The 24,867-nt window shown below is 38.6% G+C and overlaps 3 protein-coding genes across 4 annotated transcripts; all 3 read right to left on the bottom strand.

Annotated features, from left to right (window-relative positions):
• Nucleotides 1-1,686: 1,686 nt before the first annotated feature.
• On the bottom strand, nt 1,687-5,599 carry LOC112184429 (probable CCR4-associated factor 1 homolog 11). The gene is made up of 3 exons (XM_024322688.1): nt 4,583-5,599; nt 2,164-2,244; nt 1,687-1,740 (listed from the first exon to the last, which is right to left on the bottom strand). The coding sequence occupies exons 1-3, from the start codon at nt 5,597-5,599 to the stop codon at nt 1,687-1,689; spliced, it is 1,152 nt and encodes a 383-aa protein (XP_024178456.1).
• A 2,602-nt stretch (nt 5,600-8,201) lies between these two features.
• Nucleotides 8,202-8,954, bottom strand: LOC112184428 (probable CCR4-associated factor 1 homolog 11). The gene has a single exon (XM_024322687.2). The coding sequence runs from the start codon at nt 8,952-8,954 to the stop codon at nt 8,202-8,204; it is 753 nt and encodes a 250-aa protein (XP_024178455.2).
• Nucleotides 8,955-19,833: 10,879 nt separating this feature from the next.
• Nucleotides 19,834-24,667, bottom strand: LOC112189576 (trimethylguanosine synthase). 2 transcript variants are annotated; one of them, XM_024328923.2, is made up of 7 exons: nt 24,451-24,667; nt 23,918-24,161; nt 23,389-23,450; nt 23,141-23,276; nt 21,732-21,823; nt 20,342-20,465; nt 19,834-20,182 (listed from the first exon to the last, which is right to left on the bottom strand). In XM_024328923.2, exons 4-7 carry the CDS (start codon nt 23,228-23,230, stop codon nt 20,096-20,098), a joined length of 393 nt encoding a protein of 130 aa, XP_024184691.1. In that variant the 5' UTR covers nt 23,231-23,276; nt 23,389-23,450; nt 23,918-24,161; nt 24,451-24,667; the 3' UTR covers nt 19,834-20,095. The 2 variants fall into 2 exon arrangements, with proteins under 2 accessions (XP_024184691.1, XP_024184689.1); XM_024328921.2 differs by lacking the exon at nt 23,389-23,450 and having other exon boundaries at nt 19,840-20,182; nt 24,428-24,659.
• Nucleotides 24,668-24,867: the final 200 nt, after the last annotated feature.

The following is a 24,867-nucleotide window of genomic DNA, read 5'->3' as shown; positions in this document are numbered from 1 at the left end:
TGTGGTAGAGGAGAACATGGATCTGGTATGCCGGTGGTGGAGGAGAACCACGATTTGGTGCCCAGAGCTTTTCTCTGGGTGCCCAAATCAAATTCTTTTTTTTTTTTTTGCTGTAAATTGGTTCAGAAGCCCAAAATGAAAAGAAAGAAAGAAAAAAAAAAGTTTCTATTGGGGCAATAGAGGCCTCTTAAATATCTATTGGGGGCAATAGACGTCTATTGGAGGGCAGTAGACGTTTTGAATTGATGTAATCTCCTCTCTTTTTTTCGTTAATCAAAGTTTTATTTATCTAATTTTAATAAATAAATGGGTATTAGGAGGTAATAGACATCTATTGGAGGGCAATAGATGTCTATTGGGGGGCAATACATAGCTGATAGTCGTCTATTGGGAGGGCAATACATGGTTAATGGAGGCAATACATGGTTGATAGTCGTCTAATGCCCCTTTATTGGGGGGCAATAGACGTCTATTGGGGAGCAATACATGGCTGATAGTCGTCTATTGGGGGGCAATACATGGCTGATAGTCGTCTATTGGGGGGCAATAGACGTCTATTAGGGGCAATAGACGTCTATTGGGGGCAAAAAAAACTTTCCGGTGGGTGGTAGCCGGTGATCGGAATCCGGCGGCCGGTGACCGGATTCCGGCGGCCGGTGACCGGATTCCGGCGGCCGGTGACCGGATTCCGGCGACCGCTCACCGGATTCCGGCGGCCGGTGACCGGAATCCGGCTGCCGGTGACCGGACTCCGGCGAAGTCCCCTATGGTTTCTCTCTCTTCCATTCTCTCTCTCTCTCTCTCTAAGTAACAAAGGTGAGGGTAAAATGGTATTAAAAAATAATAAAAACAAAAAAAAAATCTTAATGGGGTATTAGGAAAGACCTCCTTAGAGTGTTTGGGGTAAGAAGGAATTAAAAAAACTTAGTGGGGTAAGTGGGAAACAAATCTCTAAAAATGGTGTAAATGGACAAAATCCCAAAAAAGAAAGGTATAAAAGGAAGGGGGACTAGGGAAGTAGGCCAAAACCACTTCCATGACACACAAATGAACATAAAAAGTACATACAAGTTGGGTATACGTTAAACTTGGAGAGGAACATAAAAAAATTAGTGCAAATAAATACAATCAAAGAAAAGTGTTGAACAACTCTGAGCACAAATATGGGATCATCATTTAGCCATTGGGCCATAAGCCCATTTGAAGCCTGGCAGGCTCTTGCAATAAGGCTGGTCGGCCCAACCTTTTCTCTAATAGGGTAGGGTCTAGACCATGTAAGTAAAGTTCGGCCCGACCTTTCACCACTACCCGTTTGAGCCCTTAAGGCACAAGTCCGGCTCAGCCCTTGACCTAACATTGCCCTAACAGTTATCTGTATTTTTTTTTTTTTTTTCAATTTCTCTATTTTCTACTTCGCAGTTCACACATTTCCTCTACGTCTTTAGTCTTCTCTTCTCTTCTTGACCTCCTCTTTCTTATCTCTATCTCTCTCCATTCTCAAATCTCACTCTTGTTGCACGATGTTCACGATTAGTAACAAAATTGAAGTTAGGCTCCAATTGAAATTATGAAATTGGAGCCGCCCGATCCAGCCTGATCTTCTGACCCCTTCTGGTCTTCAAACCCCTAATCTCTTGACCCTTCTGGTCTTCAGATCCAAAACATTTTAAAGAAGTCACGCTGGACTTAAAATGTTACACCAATTGCAGTCACCATCTGTGACCTGATCTCGTTCACCATCTGTGATAAAGATCAAAACATTAAGCGAGTCACACTAGACCCAAAATGTTTCACAAATCTACTCAAAGATTTTCCAATCTTGCTCACCATCCGTGACAAGACTAAAACATTAAACAAGTCGCACTGGACCCAAAATGTTACACCAATTTCAATACTTTTCGAAACAATAGAAATCATCATTTTCACAATTATTTGTTTCTCGAAAAGCCACAACTCAAAACAATAAATGAGCATAATCACGCATATTGTTTCATCGCACATCACACTCACAAGAATATATATATATATATATATATATATATATACACGTAGTCATTCGCCCAGGAATGCCACTAATACAAACTATGGTTTGCAGTTAAATAAATAACTCTAAAAAATATAAAGGTAGCTTCGTTGGTAAATGAACATTGTGAGATTACTTACCTCTAAATTCCGCTGTGTTTTCACACACAAACCGAAATAAGCACTAATTGCCGCAATTCGCTCAACACGCTTTTGGCGCACCTAATCATATCAAGAACACATCACAATACCACCTATGGTACGAAAGTATCTAAATTCGAAACAAGCAATTAAAGTTCAAATCCCCGATTTGAACTAAATCCCCAAAATAATGTCAATCGAGACGAAACTTCATCCGAGACCACCCAAAATCTCCGGAACACTTCTAAGATCGATATGTCAAAACCACAAGTCAATCAAATGATCGGATTCTCACGGATCGAAAACCGAACGGTTCGAAACTGCTACAAACATTAACACGCTCATACGATCTCCAAAAATTACGTATTATATATCGAAATGCTTGTATCAACGAGTAGATGATAAATGAAACAAGAAACTTCTCTTGACATGGCCGGAAACGCCGCCACAGGCGGTGGTACAATCACCACATGCACCGCCGGCCAAACTCAAAACCACATTAATCCAACCGTCCAAAATGGAGTTCATACAGCAAGGATCAACCTTAATATTTGAGACTTTAGCCAGTTTGGCTTAGATCGGCCGGAATCAAGCCCGAAAGCACATAATTTACTGTTCACCTTTGAGTTGACTCTTCTCCTATGCAAATCGTCCAAACCGGCATCATGGATCGAAAGAGGAAGCTCCCACAAACCAAACAAGATCGGTTTGAGCCTCTGCCGACACTAGAGGAGTAAGTTCCGGTCTGGTCCGATCGATCCTAGCTTCGCCACCTCAATGCGCTGTCGTGGATGGGAATCGGTCCAAGCCACCACCACAAGGAGGAAGGTGAGGTTGGTTTGAGTCGTTCTTGGTCCGTCCCGTCGCAGGAGGTGGCCTGAAAAGTCGGGTCTGGTTTGCAGGTTCGAGTCGTGTCAATCTGAAAACTGAGACAGAAAGGTTTCTGGAAATTTCTGGAAACCGGATGAAAAAGGAAAGTGATTTCCTTTTTAGATTTTTTCTGTTTATAGCAATTTCTCAAAAATAGTAGGTTTTTCCGTTGACCATAACTTTCTCATACGAACTCCGATTCACGCGTGTCATATGTCCACGAACTCCTATCGACGCTCTCTACAACTTTCGTGAAAGAAGTTTTCAAAGAAACTCAACGAATAAAAATTCAACATTTTGACCTCTCGAAAATAAAACGTTTCGAGTAATTATTTATCTAAAATACTTTCACATCATTCCCAAACTATGTACTCGTCCTAACCAACACTGAATAAATTCCGGAAAAATCCTCGGAAAATAATAACGAATTTCTGGGGTATTACACACACCTTTAAGTAACTCCCAGAAACTTAATATACAATTAAACTAATGAAATACATATGTTTTTATATAGGGATGATTAATTTTGGTTCTCCAATTTACTAATTGTACTTCATTTTTTACTACATAAAAGTGGAGCGTAAGTAGTAAAAGTAAAAAGTGAAAAGCAGATGGTAAAATATATGACAAAGTGAAATTAATGTCAAAATCACCCCCCTTTTATGTTTAAGTATGTATCTTTGTCAACAAATTTAGTATAGAAGACAAAGCCTCAAGACACTTTGCATTACTGTTTAATGAATACTGATGGGGCGATTTTACCCTGTATTTTGCAAGATTTACTTTTCTGTCCTGTATTTGCAGCAAGTGCTCTCTCTCTCTCGCCCTCCCTCCCCCCGTGACATGTGGGAAAAACCATTTCGTACTTAACCGGCCACTACAATAATCCTAGCCAAGCCAAACAATTAAGGCATAAATCAACCCCGCAGTAACGTGGGGCTTAAAAACTAGTTTCTGATCTAAAGATGAGCTCTAGAGGCTGCAATTAAATTTGATTGGTTTATTCATTACAGTATTTTTTAGAAAACCCAACACGCCACGCACCATGTTTGTGGAAAAGTTTTTTCCTTATCTCATCAGGTGTGGCAAGTTAAAAGTGGATAGTAAAATTTATTTTCTTCTTGTGACCGGGTTATTGGGAAGAGAGAAACTGGCCGGAGGACAAAAAGGAAGAAGTGAGACAAAGTAAATATTAAAATTTTATCTAATTCAACAATTATCATTATAATCTTATTTTATTAAACTCATCTATATATTGTCAAAAATGCAATATGGGAAGAATCGACAAGTTTGAGAAACAATATAGATCAATGAGGTTGAAGTACATTCTTCTCTTTCCCTCAAAATTGAAACGTGGAGAAGTTGATTAAAAACCTAGGTTGACATATACAATTACAGTAACGGAATATAGCTAGATACAGAAAGAAGAGTAATTACAAAACTGCATTTGTTAACTTGCTAAACCATACAAAGCCCCTTGACAACTATACAATTTAAAGTAGTTCTGTTTCTCTCTTTCTTCCTCGAGTCTTATAAGCATCTTAAAGACCTGCATTGCCAAACATGTATCACAAGGAGCGCGGGAACTCACAAAAGAATTCACAAAACTCATATTCATTGTAAACTTCTGCAATGTCTCAATGCTGCTGCTGTTAGAATCTGCTGGCTTCAAACACACATCTATAAGCTTGAGAAAGGTTTGCAATGTCAAAAGACTGTCAGAACCAGCCATGTGACTCTTCCCGGCTGCCCGAGCAACCCCGAGAGTCTCTGCCACCTTCTCCAAACCCCCATAAATTCCGGAACAGAACCTCGTGATCATGTGTTTCATGTCAAACACGCTAGGCCCAAAGTAGTTCTTCACATTTCTCATGAATCCATGCATGTTGTCTGGCAACTTTTGCCCACTGAGAATCTTGGTGAAGAAGCCAAAATCATAAGAACTCTGGAAACCCACCCATGTCAAATGAACCTCTGAACTGTTTCCTACCAGGCCAGAGCCCCGACACAACTCTGCGAACTTAGAGGAAGGAATACCATCCTTCTTGTTTCTCTGGAAATCGGTCCCATGAGTCTTGAGCAACTCAATTGAGACCTTGTTTTGATTATCACTTTCGATATCAAAGTCACTGAAATTGAACTCCCATACGTAGAAGTTTCCGAATCTGTCCGAGAGAGTCAAACCCAATTGGATTATGTTGGTGGCGTTCACATTGTTCTTCATCATCTCATAATTGTACTGGGGCTCTCGGAGACGGCCTTTGTCGGATTCAGAAAGTTGACCGGGGAATTCGGTGTCTATAGAAGCAAGAAAGCAGCGGTCATGCGTATGGGGCTCACCGGGCCAAAAGAGTAAGTTCCGGATTTTCTTAAACTCAGACTCCAAATTCTTGTGCCAAACCCGATTGATTATTCCAGGGACTGGAAGAATAATAGGGTGGGGATTGGGCACCAGATGGTTCTGCATAGGATATAAGCAGTCCGAAGCGGCGATTGGCTGAAGCAGGTAAGGATAATGATGATAAATCGGCGGATATGGTATACCTACAGTAGCTGCTTGCATCATATTGGTAGTCGCTACAACTTGACGGAGAATAATGAATGGGAGTAGTTATGCTTCGCAGAGGCCCAGGGATTATGGTTATATAGAAATAAAGAGGAAAAACTCCCTAATCCTCATGGAATGGGGAAAGCACGGGTCAATATTCTTCCCCAAGGGGAGTAGGAAACCAAAGCGTGAAACGGTGAAAGTAAATTAAAAGAGGAATAAGGGAAGTGTTATATGGTCTTTACCCAAAAGAAAAAGGAAAGGGACTATAATAGAAAATTTTGATTCGTGTAATATAATTTTTTTTTTCCAATGATTCGTGTAAAATTTCAGTGCGGGGGGCGAAGATTGGACCGCGTCGGAACCCTGGGTTTGGGGTGGGTTGGACGATTTGGAGGAGAGAGAACGGTGCTTTTCTGGGTTTCTATTTTTGGAAGTTTTCAAAAATGTAAATAATGAATTTCTCAAAACAGAAATTCCTATTTATAGAATTTCCAAAAATAGCAGAAAATTTCATTGACCATAACTTTCTCATACGAACTCCGATTTATGCGTGTCGCATGTCCACGAACTCGTATCGACGCGCACTACGAATAAAAAGTCAACCTTTTGAACCCTCTAAAATAAAACGTTTGAGTAATTATTCGTCCGAAATATTTTTGCTCCACCATCGGCCCATGAAATTGTACTAATGAACACTTTATCAATTCCAGGAATTTCTAAGAAATTAATAACAATTTTCCCGGGTATTACATGGCCGTGGCCGTGCTTTCGTTTTGGGTCAAAGGACCACTGCAATGATGTCTCCATCCCCGGTGTCGAGCTTGGGGTTGGGATTGTTTCATGCTCCTGAGTATCGGATTGGAATCAGCTCTCTAGCCGTAGTAGTGGCGACGACGGCTGGATGGATGGCGGTGGTTGGCTGTAGCATTCTGCCAGTTCTATGGAACCCTAACTTCTTTGGGCTGTGTTGGAATAGGGTGGGCTTGGTTGCTTAGGCCCACCTGAAAATTAGTGTTTCACTTTCTATTTTATTTTTGGTCATTATTTCTCTTTTTTATAAAGGGAAAATGACTAGTGATTACTAAATTTGTCTTGGTTGCAAACACTAGTGCTCGGTTGAAACATTTATTTAAATTGCTTCTGAGCATTTAGTTTTTGTTAGAATAATAGTTCGGGAACTTCCTAAAGGGTGGATGTACCCTGGATTTATGGAGTTCTATTTTCTTAGAATAGGATCTTTGTATGTTCTAAAGGATGACTCTTTTTGTCGCCATTGGGGTGTGTCGTTTGGTATTGCTTGTTGATTATAAAATCAGGTTGACCTATTTTGATTAAAAAGAAGAAAAAAATTTGTCCTTACGAGCATGATTTGAAATTTTATAGATGTAGTAGCAAGATGATCATTCATAAAGGACTTTTATGTAATTAGGTTTTTTTTTTCTTTTAGATTTTCTGTTATGAGTTTTCTCTATGCAATCAACATGATTGAACAATGAAAAACCCCTAAACCTATAATCTTTCCCACCTAAAATTAAATAGTTATTGTGCTCATCAAAACAAAACAAGAATAATGAAATAATTGCATTGGGATTGCAATGCTGAATTACAAACGGTTGTTACATGGGATAATATATAGCCCAGCAAAGATCAACCAATTTATCCGCCTCAGTTGTATCGCAGCAAACATGGAGTTGTACTCGGCGCCTTCTCTACCACTGAGCTGAGATAGGTGGCCACATAGCACGTCAACGATCGTGTTAGCCGCAGCGAACTCCTCGCGGTACCAATCTATTATTGCATCCTTCGTCACCACGTCTAGCACCACTGTCATCAGCACCTACATCGGCATCATTGCGGGTCCTATCACTGGAGGACTGGCTCCATTAGCCAGAGGCAACACAGTTGGCCCAACCGTCCTCGCAATGTACAGTTAGCTCAAAACTCTTTTTTCTTTCCGAATCAACAAACTGCAGTTTCTAAGCCACCGCGCATGGTTGAAAACAAAAGTCATGATGTTAGTCATTCCAAATAAAAGATGTCTTATGTGCAACTTGAGTTATCCTAACTGCCAAAAACTCTTTGGTATCCTCCAATATCTCAGGTTCACATGTGATTAGAAATCCAATTCTAAATTCTCAATTTACGATACTTCCTTTATGTCTCAAATCAAATCTATCCAGATAACCTAGCTAGAATACAAGGTTGTATCTTAGGTAATAGGTACCATAGGCACACAATTGGGATGAGAAGGGTCATTTTATTTGCATCTAAGTTTTTCACACTTTGTAACTTTCGTAGTGGTTGGTAGCTCATGAAATAACAATCGATTGATTCCTTCTACTGTGTTGAAGAAATAATGGGGAATGAGCTACCGATGTAAAAATTTGTTTGGGTTGATAGCAGGATTACTCAAATTAGACGGCATAATATATGAGAGTTATAACACCTACATGTCAAATTTAACACTATATAATTCTACTTTTCAGAAAAGAAAAAAAAAAAAAAACGTAGGCAGCCTTCAATAAAAAAATAAAAGATAAAGTCAGATACAAGAAGAAAAAAGAACAAGATGAACAATTAAAACGGCCTTAAAGTCATCATAAACTATACTGACATGTTACATTGAGCTCAGCTTGATGAAGCTTAGATATGTCAACAGACTATCAGAGCCGGCCTGGTGACTCTTGCCGGCCACACGAGCAATCCCCAGTTTCTCCGCCACTTTGGTCAAACCGCCTTTCAGTGTCGGAAACGAGTTCATCATGTCCTTGACATCACAAACCCTATCCCCAAAGTAGATCCTTTCAGCCTTCTTGTACTCCTCAAAATCGTCTGGCAACTTTTGCCCAGTGAGGATCTTGGTGAAGTAGCCCAAATCAGATGAGATCTGGAAACCCACCCATGTCAACTCTACCAATCTGTTTTCTAACAGCCCAACTTCCCGACACATTCTCGCGAACTCATGCGAAGGTATACCATCCTCCTTGTTTCTCCAGAAATCGATTCCATGACGCTTAAGTAACTCAATTGAGCGCTTGATATGCTTGTGATCTTCACGGTCAATATCAAAGTCGCTGAAATTGAACTCCCAGGTGTAGATGTTTTGGTTAAGGTCTGCGAGTGTGAGACCCAACTGGATTATGTTGGTGTCGTTCACGTTCTTCTTCATCATCATATACTTGTACAGAGGGTCATGGAGACGGCCTTTGTCGTAATCATAAATTGTGCCAGGGAATTCTGTGTCTATAGAAGCGAACCAGCGGCCACCTTGGCTAATTAGTTTCCAAATCTGCGAAAACGCAGGCACTAAATTGCTCTTCCAAACCGGATATATAACGCCAGGTATAGGAAGAGGGTCGGGATCATGCATGGGAAGGGGAATAATTGGGCAGCAGTACTCCATTGTACCCAAGTAAGTATTTATGACCGGCACAGGAAGTGAGGGAAACTGCAGACATGGTGTACCTTCGACAGCTTGCATCTTGTTTAAAATCTATAATTTTTCGATGATTTTCCGAATTAGTACGTTCAGAGAACAACGAGGGGAAGAAGGCATAGGGGGCAGTCATTATATAGATATACAGCATTACCAAATCGAGGAAGTACTAATAGGATTTAGGCAAACAACGTACAATCCCTTATCCACTTTTATTCATACTTTTTCTCAATTTCTGATAAGTTTCTTTTGATTGGAATAGGAATTCAAATCCAAAAAGGAATCAGGTAACATGTAATTCGTAGGATATTCTCAATCTTATTCCTCAAAGGAAAAGGTATCATAGCGGATTAAGTTATTCTCAATCTATTTCCTAAAAGGAAAAGTTTATCTAATTCTCACATCCCTTAGAACTGCACTGCTTGATCAGTTTGTGAAATATGAAGGGTTAACTACAAAGCACTACCAGACAACAAATTTTTTGACAACAAAGTCTACAACCTTTTCCACTATACAATTAAGAACACACACTATTCTCCTTTTACCTCTTTGTTCTTTACACAGTATCAGTCTATAGTTTACTTTTCCAAACTAAACACAGTATCAGCCTAAGGACTAGCCTTCAACATGCCATAACTTCACCTAACGACTTCCTGTCTAAGCGGCTACTACCAGGGCGGAATCACTGCTGCCTTAGTATGATAGGGGTCAGTTTTTATAGCAAAACAGAAAGACTGCTACTGCTTACTGACTGCTACTGTTACCAAAACATAAATGCAAAAACAGTAAAGTATTTTTGTGACAGGGTACTGGGCACAAGCTGAATTTATTTATTTAAACATAAATACAGATACAGAACCCAGAGCCTTACTCTTGGGCAAACAGCTAGAAGCTGTTTAGTTACTCATAACTGATTTACAAATACTTACTAGAAAACACACTTCATAGACTGACTGCTACTGCTTCTTAGATATAACTATGAACTGATCTTAGAGATTTTCGAATATCGAACTGATGTTTTTTTTCTTTTTCTTTTCGAATGCCTTCTAAGAGAAGCTAAAGCTCCTTATATAGGGAGCGGAACTCAAATTACAATTCAAAACAACAAAATGTACAGCACGACTCCGTGATTTCCTGCTTTCCTTAGTGCTCCTGCTGGTGGAGGTCGGCCGGGGAAAAGCAGATTCCTTCAGGTGAAATGTTTTTCACCTGCTTTTTGAAAAGCAAAAGTTGCTTTTGGAAAAAGTCCAGAAGAACTTTCGGTGTTTTCTACACCTGCTGCTTCACATCTTCTCGTCGGTTTCTGAATTGTGACCAAGGACAAACGAGTCGTTATCTGCCTGAGCTATTCTTACTGTTGTTGCATTATCTTCGACATCTGTATCAACATACATCTTGTAGTGGTTGTCAGTTTCAAGCTTTTCCACCCATCGTAAGCATGCCAGAGTCGAATCTATCTCTTTTCTGGTAAGAGATAGGAATAAGTCACTGCTGACTACGTCAGGATGATCGTAAGCAGTGATAATGATTTTTTCTCCTGCTGCTAGGAAGGTATTATGGACATCTTCAGAGATGATCTTCTTGATATATTCTAGAGTCATGGCCTTCATCCATGGGATGCTAGAGTTTGGTTGGCCATTGTACCCTACACAGGCTGGTTGAAGATATTTCATTTGAATAATTCTTACATAATGATAAGGAGGAATATATTCAACTTCACCGTTTGCCTTCTGGATCCATTCCGGAGGAGTGGATCTGAACTTCAGTCGAAGCATACAGTCATTTTTTCTTATATTTTTGACTGTATTGACAATGATAGGCGACAAACCTTTTAGATCATCATTGGTCTTGGTCCATAGATTATGGACAAAACCATTTTCAACAAGCCAGAGCTTGTGTTCTTGAGGATGTTCACTCTGAACATTAACCAGGTATCTTCCAACATAAGGACCTGAAACAATAAAGAGAGTTGGAGGAACTAGGTCTTCTGGATTATGTCTTCCTATCAGACTATGGAATTCATGCCAGTCTGATTCATTAAGTGCCATGACAGGAACCCTACCACTTTCTGGACTTTCCAGGAAGAGAATTTTTTTCTTTTCTTACAGCACTCTGCTGTATATGACTTTCTTCAAATTGTGGTCTGGCATTCTCATATAGTTCTTCAGCTAGTGCAAAGAGTGCCGGGAACATTAGACCACTGCTTCTTTCTTGAAAGGCAAATAAGAGATTATCCAAGATTGTCTTCTGGTGATAAGCTAGTCTCCTGCCAGTTCTGAACACAGGAGTATCAAAAGTTCTTAATTCATAATTAAAAACATTTATGACTCCAGTTGGAGTTGGTCTGCTTTTTGGCAAAGCAGCAGCCATCAACGGTCTTGATGAGCCTTTACCGTCTGCCGTTTGAGACGGGCTAGCCAATCCTTTACCCTGGGATTGATCAGTTGAGGCTAGTCCTTTAGGACTTAGCAGAAACCTTTTAAGAACCTTTTCTTTGGTTTCCATAGGATCTTCTTGAGGTTCGTGTTCTTTCCCAGTTCTTCTGTTTCTGGGATTACGACCTTCGTCGTCTTCTCTTTGGCTGAACATTGCCATTTCTCTGGTCAATGCGTCTGGAAGATAATTCTTGTTTCCTGCAATTAATTCAACATTATAATCATATTGGTTAAGAAATAATTGCCAGTTTGCTAATCTTCCTCTATCAGCAGCTTTATCAACTTTGAAATTTTTGAAATTCTTTACTCTGGCACAATCGGTGCGGACAGTAAAGGGTTTTCCAAGAAAAGCTGGAGAATTTAAAATCGTTTTCTTGACAGCCAAAATTTCTTTTTCCCCTGTGGGATAATTCAGTTCTGCAGGGCTGAACTTGCCGCTACAAAATTTGCAAATCTTTTCGATGTTAGTTCCAGGTGTTTTTCCCAGGACTACACCGGACCAGTAATTATCACTCGCATCCGTTTGGAGGATAATTTCATCATTCTCTTCTGGTTGTTGAAGAGGAGGGAGGTTTTTGCAGAGAATTTTTATCTGCTTCACGATCTTTTCATCATCTTCTGTGAAGTTCCATTTTCTTTTGGAACTCGTCTTAGGAGATAACATTGCTGTTAACCCTGAGATTTTAGGGATGAAATCTCTCCCGTAGTTTATGACACCAAGGAATCTTTCTAGACTCTTAGCATCAGGAATTCTGTCTGGAAACTTCCAGATTTTTTCAAGAATATGGGATTGAAGCTTTATGACTCCATTCTTGATGTTTATTCCTAGGAAATCAACTTCATCAAGGATAAAGAAGATTTTCTTTTCTCCTAGGATAATTCCATGCTGAACTATCAGCTTTACTATCTCATGGAGGTGTTTCATGTGTTCTTCTCTGTTTTTGGAGAAGACCAGAATGTCATCTATGTAGACGACACAGAATTCTGCCACATGCTTGAAGATGTTGTCCATCTTTCTTTGGAAGATTGAGGGAGCTTGCTTTAGACCAAAGGGCATTACTAACCATTCATAATGGCCTTGTGGTGTTCCAAATGCAGTGAGAGGGATACTCTCAGGATGCATCTTGACTTGCCAGAAACCCGATTTTGCATCGAATTTCGAAAAAACTTTAGCTCCTCTAAGCTGGTTGATCAGTACTCTAACTTGAGCAATTTGATAATCGTCTTTGACAGTCTTTTTGTTGACATCTCTGTAGTCAATCACCATTCTAGCTTTTCCTCGTAGAGTTTCTGGATGATTTCTCACGTAGAATGCTGGAGCATGATGAGGGCTAGTGGACGGTTGGATTAATCTCTTTTTCAGGAGATCTTCAATATCTTTTCTGAATTCATTTTGATCTTCCTCTTTGTAATGAGGAATTGCTTTGACATGGCAGATAGCATTCATGTCATGTAATCTCAATTCACAGACCACTGGGTATTTTTCCCAAAACTTCTGAGGGTCTACATCGATATTCTGTTCGAGTAGTTTCTTGATTCCTTCGAGAGTGGGAACTTTCTGAGACTCAAGCTTGTTCTGAAAGTGCTTGAGATTGTGCTCATGGATGAAACTAGCTTCTTCATCTTCACTAGCTTCTTCTTCTTCTTCTTCAGAAGATTCGTCAACAAGTAGTTCTTCTTGTTGTTTGTTTTGGAGTATGGGCTCAAATTTGGGTTTGTAGGGAAGATCACCACTATTCTGTTGCGATCTCTGATACTGAGTAGTAAAACCGGGACCTACCACACTTTTTGCTTGTGTGAGTCGGTCTGCCCAGAACACTCGTTCTCCTTTTCTGAAGCCTATCGCTTCTTCATCCTGAATGAATCGTTGTTGGAGAATAAAATCATTTCCCAACAAGAAATCAGATCCTTGGCCTTCAGATTGCCAAACATTCTGGATGATAAATGTTCCTCCACCAATGGTGATATGAAAATTTTTTGCTACCTTTTTCATGGTGAGATGACTTCCATCGAATGTAACACCAGTAGTAGATTTTTTCTTATCTTCTTTCCAGAGTTCTTCTGGAATTGCAAATCTCTTTGCAACAATAAATCCCGATCCGTTATCTACAGAGGCATGTAGATGATATTTTCTGTGATCAGAGAATTTTAGTCCAATCTCTATGTAGTTGCTGTATCTACTAGTAGAGACTGCTTTCGATTGATGAAGCTCATTTTCCTGAGTTTGTTCCTTTGGAATGAATGGTTTACATTCTTCTGGAACATTTTTCTGGATGGGCGATTTATCAAAACTAGAGGGTTTTGTATCATTCCAGTTTATAGGACTTATCTCTTTGATCTCTGGATCATTGAACCATGACGGAGGATCATATTTGACTTTGTAATCAAACTTGCCAGATGGTTGGCCAAGTAGATCCCATGTGTCAGTAACCTCTTGTCGTTCTAAGAGATGAACAGTTTCTGGTGGTTTCACCAGTTCTACATTTTCTGGTATTTCAACCAGTTCAATATCTTCATCGATGTTTTCTTCACCGATGATTTCTTCCTTTCTTTCTGAGGAAGATGGAGGAGAAGGTTCCATAATTTTTTGGAACAAAGTTTCTACCTCTTTTTCTTCTTTTTCTCCTTTTGTTCAGAGAAATATTCTTCATATTCTTGTTCAACCAACTGGCTGACAAGACCATTCTTGGTTTTTCTTCTAGCCTCAGCTATGAAGCATTCCTTGTGATAAGTCTTCTTAGACTCTTCACAAAACATAGGGAGACCATTCTTTTCGTGACAAAAGCACACAAACGAATGTACCAGGGTTCACCTGATAAGAAGACATGAAGGATTCTGTCTTGCTTTCTTCCCAATTTTTGATTTTCAAAACATTCATTTGTCTGGATTCGAAGTACACTACTTCAGAATCTATCTCAGACTCATCTGATGAAGTTTCTTCTTCAGACCAGGCAGAATATACTGACTCGTCTTCTTCATCATCAGAATAGGCTATTTCGTAGCCTTTCATATTTGCTACTTCTACTATTTGCTCGTATTTTTCAAAGAGAGCTTTAGTAGATCTTTTGCCCTTTTCCGGGCATTCATTGGCATAGTGCCCTTCAGCTTTACATAACCAACATCTGCAAGCTTTCTTGCTAGGTTGTTTATGCTGATGAGTATTCTTCTTTTTCTTGAAGAATTTCTTTTTAGGATCTTCATCTTGCTGTTTCTTGTAATTGGAACTTCTCTTGAATTTCCAATTCTTTTTTTTATTACTCTTTTTGAATTTTTTAGAGTAATATTTTTCTTTTCTTTTTCTGTGGAACTTGGATTCATGACATCCCCAGTTTGTGGGCATATCCAATATTCCATAGCAAAAATTTTCAACTCCTCTAAGTTGCTTCTTAGCCATCTTAGCTCTAAGATTGGCTTTGCATTGCTCCTTCAGTAATTGCCGGATTCTGTCAGCAATTCCTCCAACTGAAAATCTTTCAATTGGTTTTTCAGCTATGCTTTCTCTCACGGCTGTTCTCCATGGTTCAGGGAATTTTCTGTGCAACAGATTAACTAGATCAGTATTCTCTAGTTCGCCAATTGTACAGAAGTATTCCTGAAACTCATTCAGGTATTCTTCGAAATATCTCATGTCACAAATTTTGAGAGCATAGATATTCGACTTTGCCGTTTCTTTGGCTTTTTCACTCAAATTTGAGAGATCTCCACAGAACTGATCGTACAGGGGTACTGCAAAATCATACGGAGACTTTGAAGTCTTGATTTCTTCCAGCCACTCTTTTCCTCTAGCTGTTTCCTTGAAAGAGAAGTAGTACTTTTTTGCTACCCCGGTGAGAGTAGTTTCAAAGTACATCTGAAGATCAGGAGCTTCAAATTTTCCAAGGGTTAGAGCAGAGGCCATCATTAGGCTGTCTACCCATTGGTCAAGAGTTTTTCTCTTGTTAAGAGCTTTATCTAGATCTAGCCAAATTCCATAGTTGGAAATTGGTACTCTGGGAATCTTGTCCTCTGGGACAAATCTTTGAGAATTTCTTTCTCCATTTCTGCCCGTAGGGGCATTCTGTATAGGGAGTTTGACTTTTCCCTTTTCTCGAACGATGGAAGTCTTGGAGCTCTCTCCTTCTTCCATTTCAATGTCTTGATATGGAAAGACTTTTCTCGTCTTTCTGATTTTGAATTCTTTCATTTCTTCGATTAGTTTTTCTAATCGTTCAGGATTTTCACAATTCTCAGCTTCTTCATAAAGATCATAGAGCCTCTCAGCTCTGAGCATATGGACTGGTCTGTTTAGATCAGCTTCCAGATCTTCTTCTGATATTGGCTCTTCAATAGTGGGTTTTGTACCACTGACACTAGCTTCTCTAGTGCTATAGCTTCTTCTCAGAAGGCTGCTGTTTATCCTGAGGTTCTCAGGACAAACATCACTCTTCCTGTGATTGTCGAAGTTGAGGCTGATTTCTCCAGTTCTTCTACTCTCGTAGATTTTTGCTTTTGCTCTTTCCGGTTACTTTTTTGGACCAGATAATTTCCATTCAAGAGGAAATGTTACTTCATTCCAAGTAACTTTATGGATCTGCTGTGAATGGTTCTTCTGATTGGTGAGGAATCCAGTAGTAAGACCTGGGATATTTGTTATCCTTGTCTTAGGGGCTACTGTAGTACTCATCAATTTATAGTATATCCTGTATACTATTGTGAGTTCTTGCATATCTTCTTTCATGGATATGCCGTCTGTCTTGACTCTCAGTCTGAGACAGTGAGCTGCATCTTTCAAGCTGGTGGTGAAGTTGGGGAAGCAGTTGAAATATGCTACTTGGTCACATAAGGATGCTTCGAGTGTTCCCAACAGACTAGCTTGGAAGTCTGTTAACCTGTTGTCCTGTAGAACACATAGGACTGAACAGTTTATACCTTCACGAGCAAGCAAGTTTATGCCTACTTGGACTGCTCCAATATGCATAAATTGATATTTTTTTGCTTGTGCTCTGGCGACTTCTGCTGGAGTGATTAGTAGAAGATCAGTCTCTCCACCTGCTGTTGCTGGGGTTGTAATCTCCAGTAGTTTGAAATAATGGCTATCCATTAAATCAAATTTTTCTCTTTTGTAGATCTGTTTAAAATCTAACTTTGGGATTGAGGAATTTTTTACTTCTTGTTCAATCTCATTGAACTCAAAATCTTCAGCATTTAGGAGTTGTACTCCTTTCTTTTTTCCAAAGATGCTTAACATCTTCATTTCTCTTTTTTCCGGGTTTTCATACCGGATGCTAGTAGAACTAGTTGAAGGATCCAGAAAAATCATGTTTGGAACAAGATTCTTATCTGGCCTTTCTAATGCTTTGAATCCATTAGCTTTCTTTTTTACTGTAGGCACTTTCTTGTCCTTCAGTATATTTTTCATAGAATCCAGCGTTTTTTGCTGTTCATTGATTTTTCTACTGACGACTGTCAGCTTTTCTTCTTCCGTTTTTGGAAGCTCCTTGATATAATCCAGTTTGTTTTCCAATCTTTCCAATTGGTGGATTATAGTATGTAGTTTTTCTAGATGATTTTGACATCTAGATAATTCTAGTAACAGCTTCTGATATTTCTCATCAGAAGATTTTAGTAGAGAATTTATTTTCTCTAATAACAATTCTGACATTGTCCCCATTAAGGAGGGGTTCTCCTTTGAGCTATTTTTACAAGCTCTGATACCAGTGAACTGCGGATCTAACCAATGCTCAAATAATCCAGAGGTGCTAGTATTCTTACAAATAGCAAGTAACTCTAGTCTGTCAACAACCGAAATTATGAATAGTAAAAATAACTGTTTACCTTCGAGTATGGAGGATGGATTTGTACCTGCAATATGTTTAAACAAACAAATTCAAAAGCATGGGCCCACTACGCTCCGTCAATTTTCTTTTTACTGAAAGGAAAGATAAAACTTGAAGAAAAAGTGAAACTTGCTAAAGACAAAATGTCCTTAGATGTATGAAACCAAAAGTTGAGGAGTTTTTTGTGTTTTGGACTTCTACTAGGAGGGTCTTTGTAGTTTGCTAAAATATGAATGCATAAGCTGGTTGAAATTCATCCCTTAAAAGTCAACTTACACCTCCTTTGTTGTTTTAATCTAATATGTAAATCTCAATTTGACAATTTAAGTAATTATTAACAAGGAAGCATCAATACAAACAAATATTTTTGAGGTCTGTAACTTTTCCGTAAAAAAGCATGGAGCCATATGACATGGCCGCTCCACCAAAAACCGACTCCTAACAACAAAAATTTTCTTTTCACTACCTTTTCAAGAAAAAAGTTCTTTTTATTAAAAATTTACTAAAAACTCGGGAAGGCCAAGCCAAATTACTCATAGTTCATGATAGTTTTTCGAGATTCTGTGTGGTCACTCTACATGATAGAATTTGAACCACGTTTCTATTGGCATGCAAATACCATTTGGCAAATACCATTTGCGATTTTTGTTATTTTAAGCCCATCATATTATTCCTACCTTTGATCTTGGGGAGACAATGTGGCCCAATTTGACATAGCTTTTACAACGTAAAAAAGTGCTCAACTTGCGGATACCAGGCGCGGCTCTCAGGCCTATCTCCTTGCACGGCCTCTCACAACAAAGCCGTTTAAGGCACCCGATCTGCAGCGCTATTTCAAACGCGTATGGGTTCTCAATGCTGCTTTCACTGTCCAAGAAAGGGCACAGAAACGCTTTGTGATAGCGTTCGATCTGCGCAAGGATAGAAACAAGGTACTAAAAGGAGGTCCTTGGTATTTCCAGCGTGCTCCAGTCGTCATCCATGACTATGATGGCTTGAAATCTCCCACTGCAATCCAGATGGATGAGCTGTTCTTTTGGGTGAAGATTCGTAACATACCACCGGCCTTGGAGGTAAAGAACACAATCATGAATGTTGCTTCGGTTGCCGGCAGGTTTCTGGAATGGGACGACAAGCATTTCAAGGTGTCTGGGGATGTTAGGGTTCATGTGGCGCATCAGATCGCTAAACCTTTCTTCCTAACCAAAACCCTCAAACTTGCACCGGGAGTGATTGAGGAAATATCCTTTTTCTTTGAAAACCTTCTTGGCCGCTGTCGTGATTGTGGTTTTATTGTTCATGAGAATGGAAATTGCCAATTTACAGGAAAGAACGCTCACCAGAACTCTGACCCAAAGTCGGCAGTGCATCGGATGGAACTACCTAGTTCCTTCGCCGGTTCTGCGCAATGCAATTTCACTGGAGGTGCATTCCGCTTTCAAGGGATTCAAACACCTATTCTACCTCCTGTGGCTCGCAGTTTGTTTGGCTCTGGTCCCTCCACCAAGCTGCGTAAACCTATGGTGCTTCGCCATACTAACCTGCAGACAACTGAGGAAGCAAATAAGCAACTCGTTTTAATACCTCCAACAGAACAATCTCCTTTGAAGAGAGGCAGGCCTAGTTCTCCCTTTGCCTCTCCAAAGAAGATCCAGCTCATGCTAGAGGAGCTTAGTGTTGGCAGTATTAGCGCACCGGCACCTGCAAAGAAGGTTAAACGACTGGCCACCGAAATTAGGTTTTCTGCTAAGTCACTGGGACTTGTGGAGACGCCGGGAGGGATGCTAGTCCCTGCAGAGGGGATGATGCCTCAGGAAAATGTCTCCGAGGGCCCAACCACCAAGAAGAAAAGAGGCAGACCTTTAGGGTCCCGAAACAAGAACCCTCCGAAGCCAAAGACCTCAGTCTCTGCTGAAGATGTGCTTTCCTACCTCCACTCGGGGAAGACTGCTAGCCCTAGCTTCAAGGGCAAGGAAAAGATGTAGCCGTTTAGAATATGTTGCCTATTACTATGCTTGTTCATAGTACATAGGCTCACTAGAATAAGTGAGCATGAATTGTTTTAATGGATGATCTAGTCTATGTATCACCGTGGTGTTTACATCGCAACTTCTTGACTATCTGTATATGATAGCGGAAGGATATGTAATGGTCATTCTGGCCTTACTGTTTTAATGACATATATATGTTTAATTCAAAACTTATATGTTAAGTTGCGACAAGTATTTGGTGAAATTTAATAAAGCAACTTATCTTTTAATTAAGTTGCTACTTATAAAATCGATAAAAAGAGCTACAACTACTTATGATTTAAGCTAAGCTATCCCAAACTAGACCTGAATCAGTTATAATGATTGAAATTATGTTAAGAAGTTTTCCATGTTAACATACGACATACAAACAATTATCACTTTTAAAACTTAATTACTCAATTGAAAACCTACTACAATTACCACTTTTAGTACTTAATTACTCATATGAGAACTTGTTTTACTCTAACGATGACTTTATATCAATTTAATGAGCACTTTTTTCTAGTTAACACATGAATCCTCAAAGTGGTAAATATTACATAAAATAAGACATATGTATGATTAATGTTAACGTACCATAACTTTACCGGTTGAGAAGTTCTTAATTCACTATCCTTTCTTCAACAGGGCAGACTAATATTAACAGTGCAATTACAAGTTAAGGAAGTGGTCAGAACTATCTGAAAATGTTGGTTTAAACAAGACACCCCCTTGCTCGCCCAAGCATATACTAGAAATAATTCTGGTACGTAATTTACATCAAGACATATACTACTGATAACTGAGAAAGATTATGATGGTCCACATTGACTGGCTGCTGCACCACCAAAGTAGACTGTTACACCCTTTAAATTGCCCTGCACATAATTTTCTTCAATCTGCACATTTGATATTTACTGTGAAGTTCATGGTTATGCATGTTTAAAATAAGGCGCAGTGCTCATTTTGCAAATAGCAAAATACATTAAAAAGATATTATGATGATGATATAGACGGTTTCTATTAATTATGGAAACAATGTATGTAGAGATCCATACCTCAAATTCTAGAGGAGGAGAAGACAACCAACACAGTTCTTCAACTTGGAGTAAGTCTACATTTCGAGGTAAGAACATAATGATGTTGGGCGTTATCGCTTGAGCAGCTTGAAATATGGCATATCTGTGCATGAAGAGTACAATAGATATTTGGAAAAAGAAAACAGAAAAGAAGATTTAACTTCTCGTTTCTTAAAAATAGAGAGAAAAAGAGAGATTTCTCCCAGAACATGGAAGGAACAAATATATTCTACTTTCACCAGTTTGATTACTAGTAGCACCTATAAAAAATTCACGCCCAAGTAATTGAATTTTGTGCTCACCATTCATTCAAGAATGCAAAAAATATATATATATACTTGCATTTTTAAGATTTTGTTCTTTCATGGACAAGCAGCAAGTATTTACGAGCTTTTACATGCCAAATTTATGTTTCTAAACTAAACAAAAAGAAGTTTACAAGCCACTTATAGAAAACTAGAGATACATTTTAGACTACTGTCACTGCTACAAAAATTTATCAAAACTCACCCTGACCCACAGATGGCACAAATTTGCTACAGGAGCCCACTGGCATATTGTATACTTGCCTAGAAGGGTGGGGGAGTGGGGATAGGCATTACAGTTGGAATAGGCTCCGGAAAGAATCAATCAAAGATTGCAGTATATTTAGGCTAAGGTTGTAGAATCACTTTAGGTTTGTGTAGTATCTAGCCACAACTATTTTAGGGACTTCATATAAAAGGTTAGTGAAAGTTGGTGAGGAACAGGCAGGGGATGAAAAGGTAGGATATGATGATTATCATGCTTGTTGCAAGAGTAATCACACAAATTATGGAAAGAATACTTCTAAAAGTAACTTTCTAACGCTTGTTTTTATTAGATCAAGAGTTACATTATTGAACAGGCTTCTTTCCCAACTACTCCTACAAGGACATGGCCTCCCTATGTTAAACACGTACTTGAGCTGAAACACAAAAATAAGTGACACCCAAATACAACTGCCAGACAGTAGGTTATCTCCAGCAAACATAGAAATTCCAAGATATGCCTATCCCTTCAATTTGAAGACCATTTAACACAAAGCAGCTACATATAAGTAGACTAACTTAGAGGGACAATAATAAGTCAAGTTCCCACCAACTGCTTCCAATCATGTGCATGCAGAATTTAGACAGAAGAAGTCAGGTTCATTGTGATTTAGGCTCCATGATATGCTATACATTAACATCCATCACTGCTCTATTCATTCATTCCTTCAGCAAACCAAACAGTCAATGTATCCACACTAATCATGCAAGATTTTTTTTTTTTTTAAATATATATATATATATATATATATATATATTTATATAAAGGGAGAAGAAGGTATCATTAGTTCATTACTAACCCATCTTTTGGCTCGAGTAAGTCCAGTGTAAATTTCTTCACTCTTCTGTAAGATGGGCCTCCCCAAGGTGGTGAAAGAAACACTATGTCCCCCTATAAAATTTAGATAAAAGTGTATTTTGAGTAGCATTATAAATTCCACCCCAAACTTACAGTACAACAGAAATCTTCTGAAAATTTTAGAAAGGAAGACGGAACTTGTTTAACTTGTAATAGGTTATTTATCTATGTAGTTATTCACACATTTTTGTAGCTCAAGATGATGATGAACTTCATCATCTGTTAAACTGAATTATGTCATATAACAATATCATTAGACAAAGATCCCAAGAAATCTTTAAGAGTTCATGAAAAGTCGTAGCAAAGACGTAAAGTACAGTTAACCAACTCAAGGATTCAAACAAAGCCTCTCCACTTGCCAAAACGCAAAATGTAAAAATATACTGAAAAGGCTCCTCCCACAGACACAGGTTTTATTAGCTCTGATTGCATCTGTGATGTCATCTATAAAATAATCAGTTACGAGTGGATAAAAAGCCAAACAAAGGTTTTATTTCTTTCTCCACTTTCTGCATTGTGTAAGCTAAACAGAAGGCCATCCAAAAGTGCAATAACTATGCCACAATCTTTGAAAAATTGTGGAATGCAAGTACATTAAAAACAAAAAAGTTCAAATCCAACAAAAATATAGTAGTTGAATTATGAGATTAGATGGATTATTCATATAAAGCACCCAAACAGTCTAAACTGTCACGCTAAATATGATAACTAATGCATTCAATTTTACCTTTCTGTTCTGGGAAGGGGGACAAATGTGAGTATTGAATTCATACATTAGATGAACAAAAGGAGGAAATAGCAATGTATACTTTCTGGATGCACTCAAGTATCGTATTATTAAGATCCCTTATCTGATTGTTGCAAATTACTTTTCAGACATCAGTTTACTAGGTAGTCAGCAGGAAGCATGACAAGACAAATAATTGAATTAACTACTTAGATTAATAGAGTTTCATTTGAGCAAGTAACATGAAGACATGATCCGCTTAGAATACCTCACAGACAGATGACTTTAATAGTAGAGTAAAGAATTAGAAGGCAAGCTTTACATTGATAGACCCTGAGAAACATTCTATACATTCATAGCAAGAACCAATTGAACCCATAAGTCAATCAGTTCACCTAAAAGGATAAACTATAAACATGACTAAAAATCCTGCAGAAATTTGAGACATGAAGAATGAGAAAAGTAAAGGTATCTGAATGACAGGACCTTGGAAGCTCAAACTGACAATTTATTGAATTTAATACACATGCCATTTTCTTTAAAAGCACATTCATAATCGGAACATCATTTCCCAGGAATTCTTTTAAGATTCTCAGCAATTAGTACAGATAGGAATGCAGTACCTTCAATGATGGTGCAAGTTGGAAAAAGTCTCCAACAATGAAATCAATGTAATCTTCCACTCCATATATTCTCGCATTGTTAATGGCCATATTAACTTTAAGGGGATCAATTTCAATAGCAACAACATGATAACACCTGAGAGACAAAAGAAAAAAAGATACTAAGCTCCTAGCCTCCTACACAAACCAGAAAGTTTATGAAAATTCAAAAGTATCTCCACCAATGCATGAATGGCCCTTGAATATACCAAAGGTTCAACTCCTCATCTCCACTCTATAAGGCAATCCCAACAGAATTCAAGATACAGAACTGTCTAAAAAAAAAAAACACTTAACTATCATATACGCAGATAACCTACAAAAATGTTGAGACAAGATTAGGGCCCTCATCACTGCATCTGCGTTTATAGTTCACTCTACCTAATTTACAATAAACCCTTAGTATCAAGCAGCAAAATTCTAACTCCGGTGTGCATAAAAAATGGCAAGCAACAAATGGCTACCAGCTTCAATGCATTATGCATGTATGTTCTTTTTTTTCTTTTCTTTTTTTCTTTTATCTCATTTAAACCATAAAGCTAAGAACTTGTCAAACTGGTAGTTAAGCAACTGTGAATCAACACCTAAGCTAAACAACCCCATAGATAAATCTCTTTAACAGAAACTTTTCGGCAGCCACAACAAACACACTCAACAATTGGGAGAACATTCCACTCACTAGTGATACATTCAAACAAAACCAAACGAGTAGACCAAAAACAGTGTTGGGGAACTCACATTGAAGCAAATTGAATGGCATTGCCTCCGACGCCGGCGAAGCAATCAATAACGACAGTTGCGTTTTCACACCTCTTGGCTTGTCTAATTGCAATCTGTTCAGGAGTGACAGAGTACCAGCCCTGTTCATCCAACTTGATCCCCTCATCATACCTCGAGAAAAGATCATATCTTTGAAACCAGTACTTCTCAACAAGGGGGCTCACCCCTTCTTCAATTACTCTCCTCGTCTCATGGGTTTGAGCTGAGAAAGCCAAGAGGAAACAAAAATGTAAAACTAAAATAAAATATTGGAAATAGAATAACAGAAAATTGAAATTCTCAAAGAAAAGGGTCTGTTTGAGTTTGGGTTCAAACAAAAGAAGGAAACTTTACATTCAGAAAAATTCAGGAACACAAAAATACATAAAGAGTTTTGCATTTTTCAGTAGCCGGACACCAAATACTGTACAGAATGTAAAACCCAAAATCATTTATTTCTGAGAATCAAGAGGAATTAAAAATGATTACTTGGCAGTTGCAAAAGCTTGGACCTTTTAGAGCGACGAGTCCTTCGCTGCTTTGAAGACTTCTTCGTCTTCATTCTCTGTCGCTGGAATGAGAGCGGGAACTGAAAGGTCTTCTGACACTAAAATGAGCACTTAACTTTTCTTTTTCAGGGCTCTTTTCGTTTTTTTTTCATTGGTAAATGAAGCATTTAATAAGGGCAGAGCCCAAGAGAAGCCCAGGAAGAGGCTCAAAATGTAATATTTGCTAAAATTAATCATTCTGCTGCTAAAAATGTACTTAATACTCTTAAGAATTTTTCAGCAGCATCTGGATAGCAGGTTAACTATCATAAATCTACCATTTATTTTTCGTCCAATGTTCCCTCTTCAGTCAAAAGAGACATTTCAAATTTCATTGGTATTCAACATAAGTTGCCCATTGCTAAGTATTTATTTATTTAT

This window comes from Rosa chinensis, chromosome 2 (assembly GCF_002994745.2).
Source record: "Rosa chinensis cultivar Old Blush chromosome 2, RchiOBHm-V2, whole genome shotgun sequence".
In the NCBI taxonomy this organism is placed as follows: domain Eukaryota; kingdom Viridiplantae; phylum Streptophyta; class Magnoliopsida; order Rosales; family Rosaceae; genus Rosa; species Rosa chinensis.
This window is presented reverse-complemented; position numbering and strand designations above follow the sequence as displayed.

Bases quoted from the DNA above. Each gene is read 5' to 3' on its own strand.
- LOC112184429 (XM_024322688.1), bottom strand. From the start codon at position 5,599: ATGATGCAAGCAGCTACTGTAGGTATACCATATCCGCCGATTTATCAT. The intron at 2,245-4,582 runs GTCTTTAAGATG...TGATATGATTAG, and splicing joins ATACATGTTTGGCAATGCAG to GTGCGCCAAAAGCGTGTTGA. The intron at 1,741-2,163 runs GTAAGTAATCTC...TCTTTATCACAG, and splicing joins AAACACAGCGGAATTTAGAG to ATGGTGAACGAGATCAGGTC.
- LOC112184428 (XM_024322687.2), bottom strand. From the start codon at position 8,954: ATGCATGATCCCGACCCTCTTCCTATACCTGGCGTTATATATCCGGTT.
- LOC112189576 (XM_024328921.2), bottom strand. From the start codon at position 24,500: ATGAAGACGAAGAAGTCTTCAAAGCAGCGAAGGACTCGTCGCTCTAAA. The intron at 23,277-23,917 runs GTGAGTTCCCCA...TTTGTCTCTCAG, and splicing joins GCCATTCAATTTGCTTCAAT to GTGTTATCATGTTGTTGCTA. The intron at 21,824-23,140 runs GTACTGCATTCC...TAAATTTTATAG, and splicing joins AACTTGCACCATCATTGAAG to GGGGACATAGTGTTTCTTTC.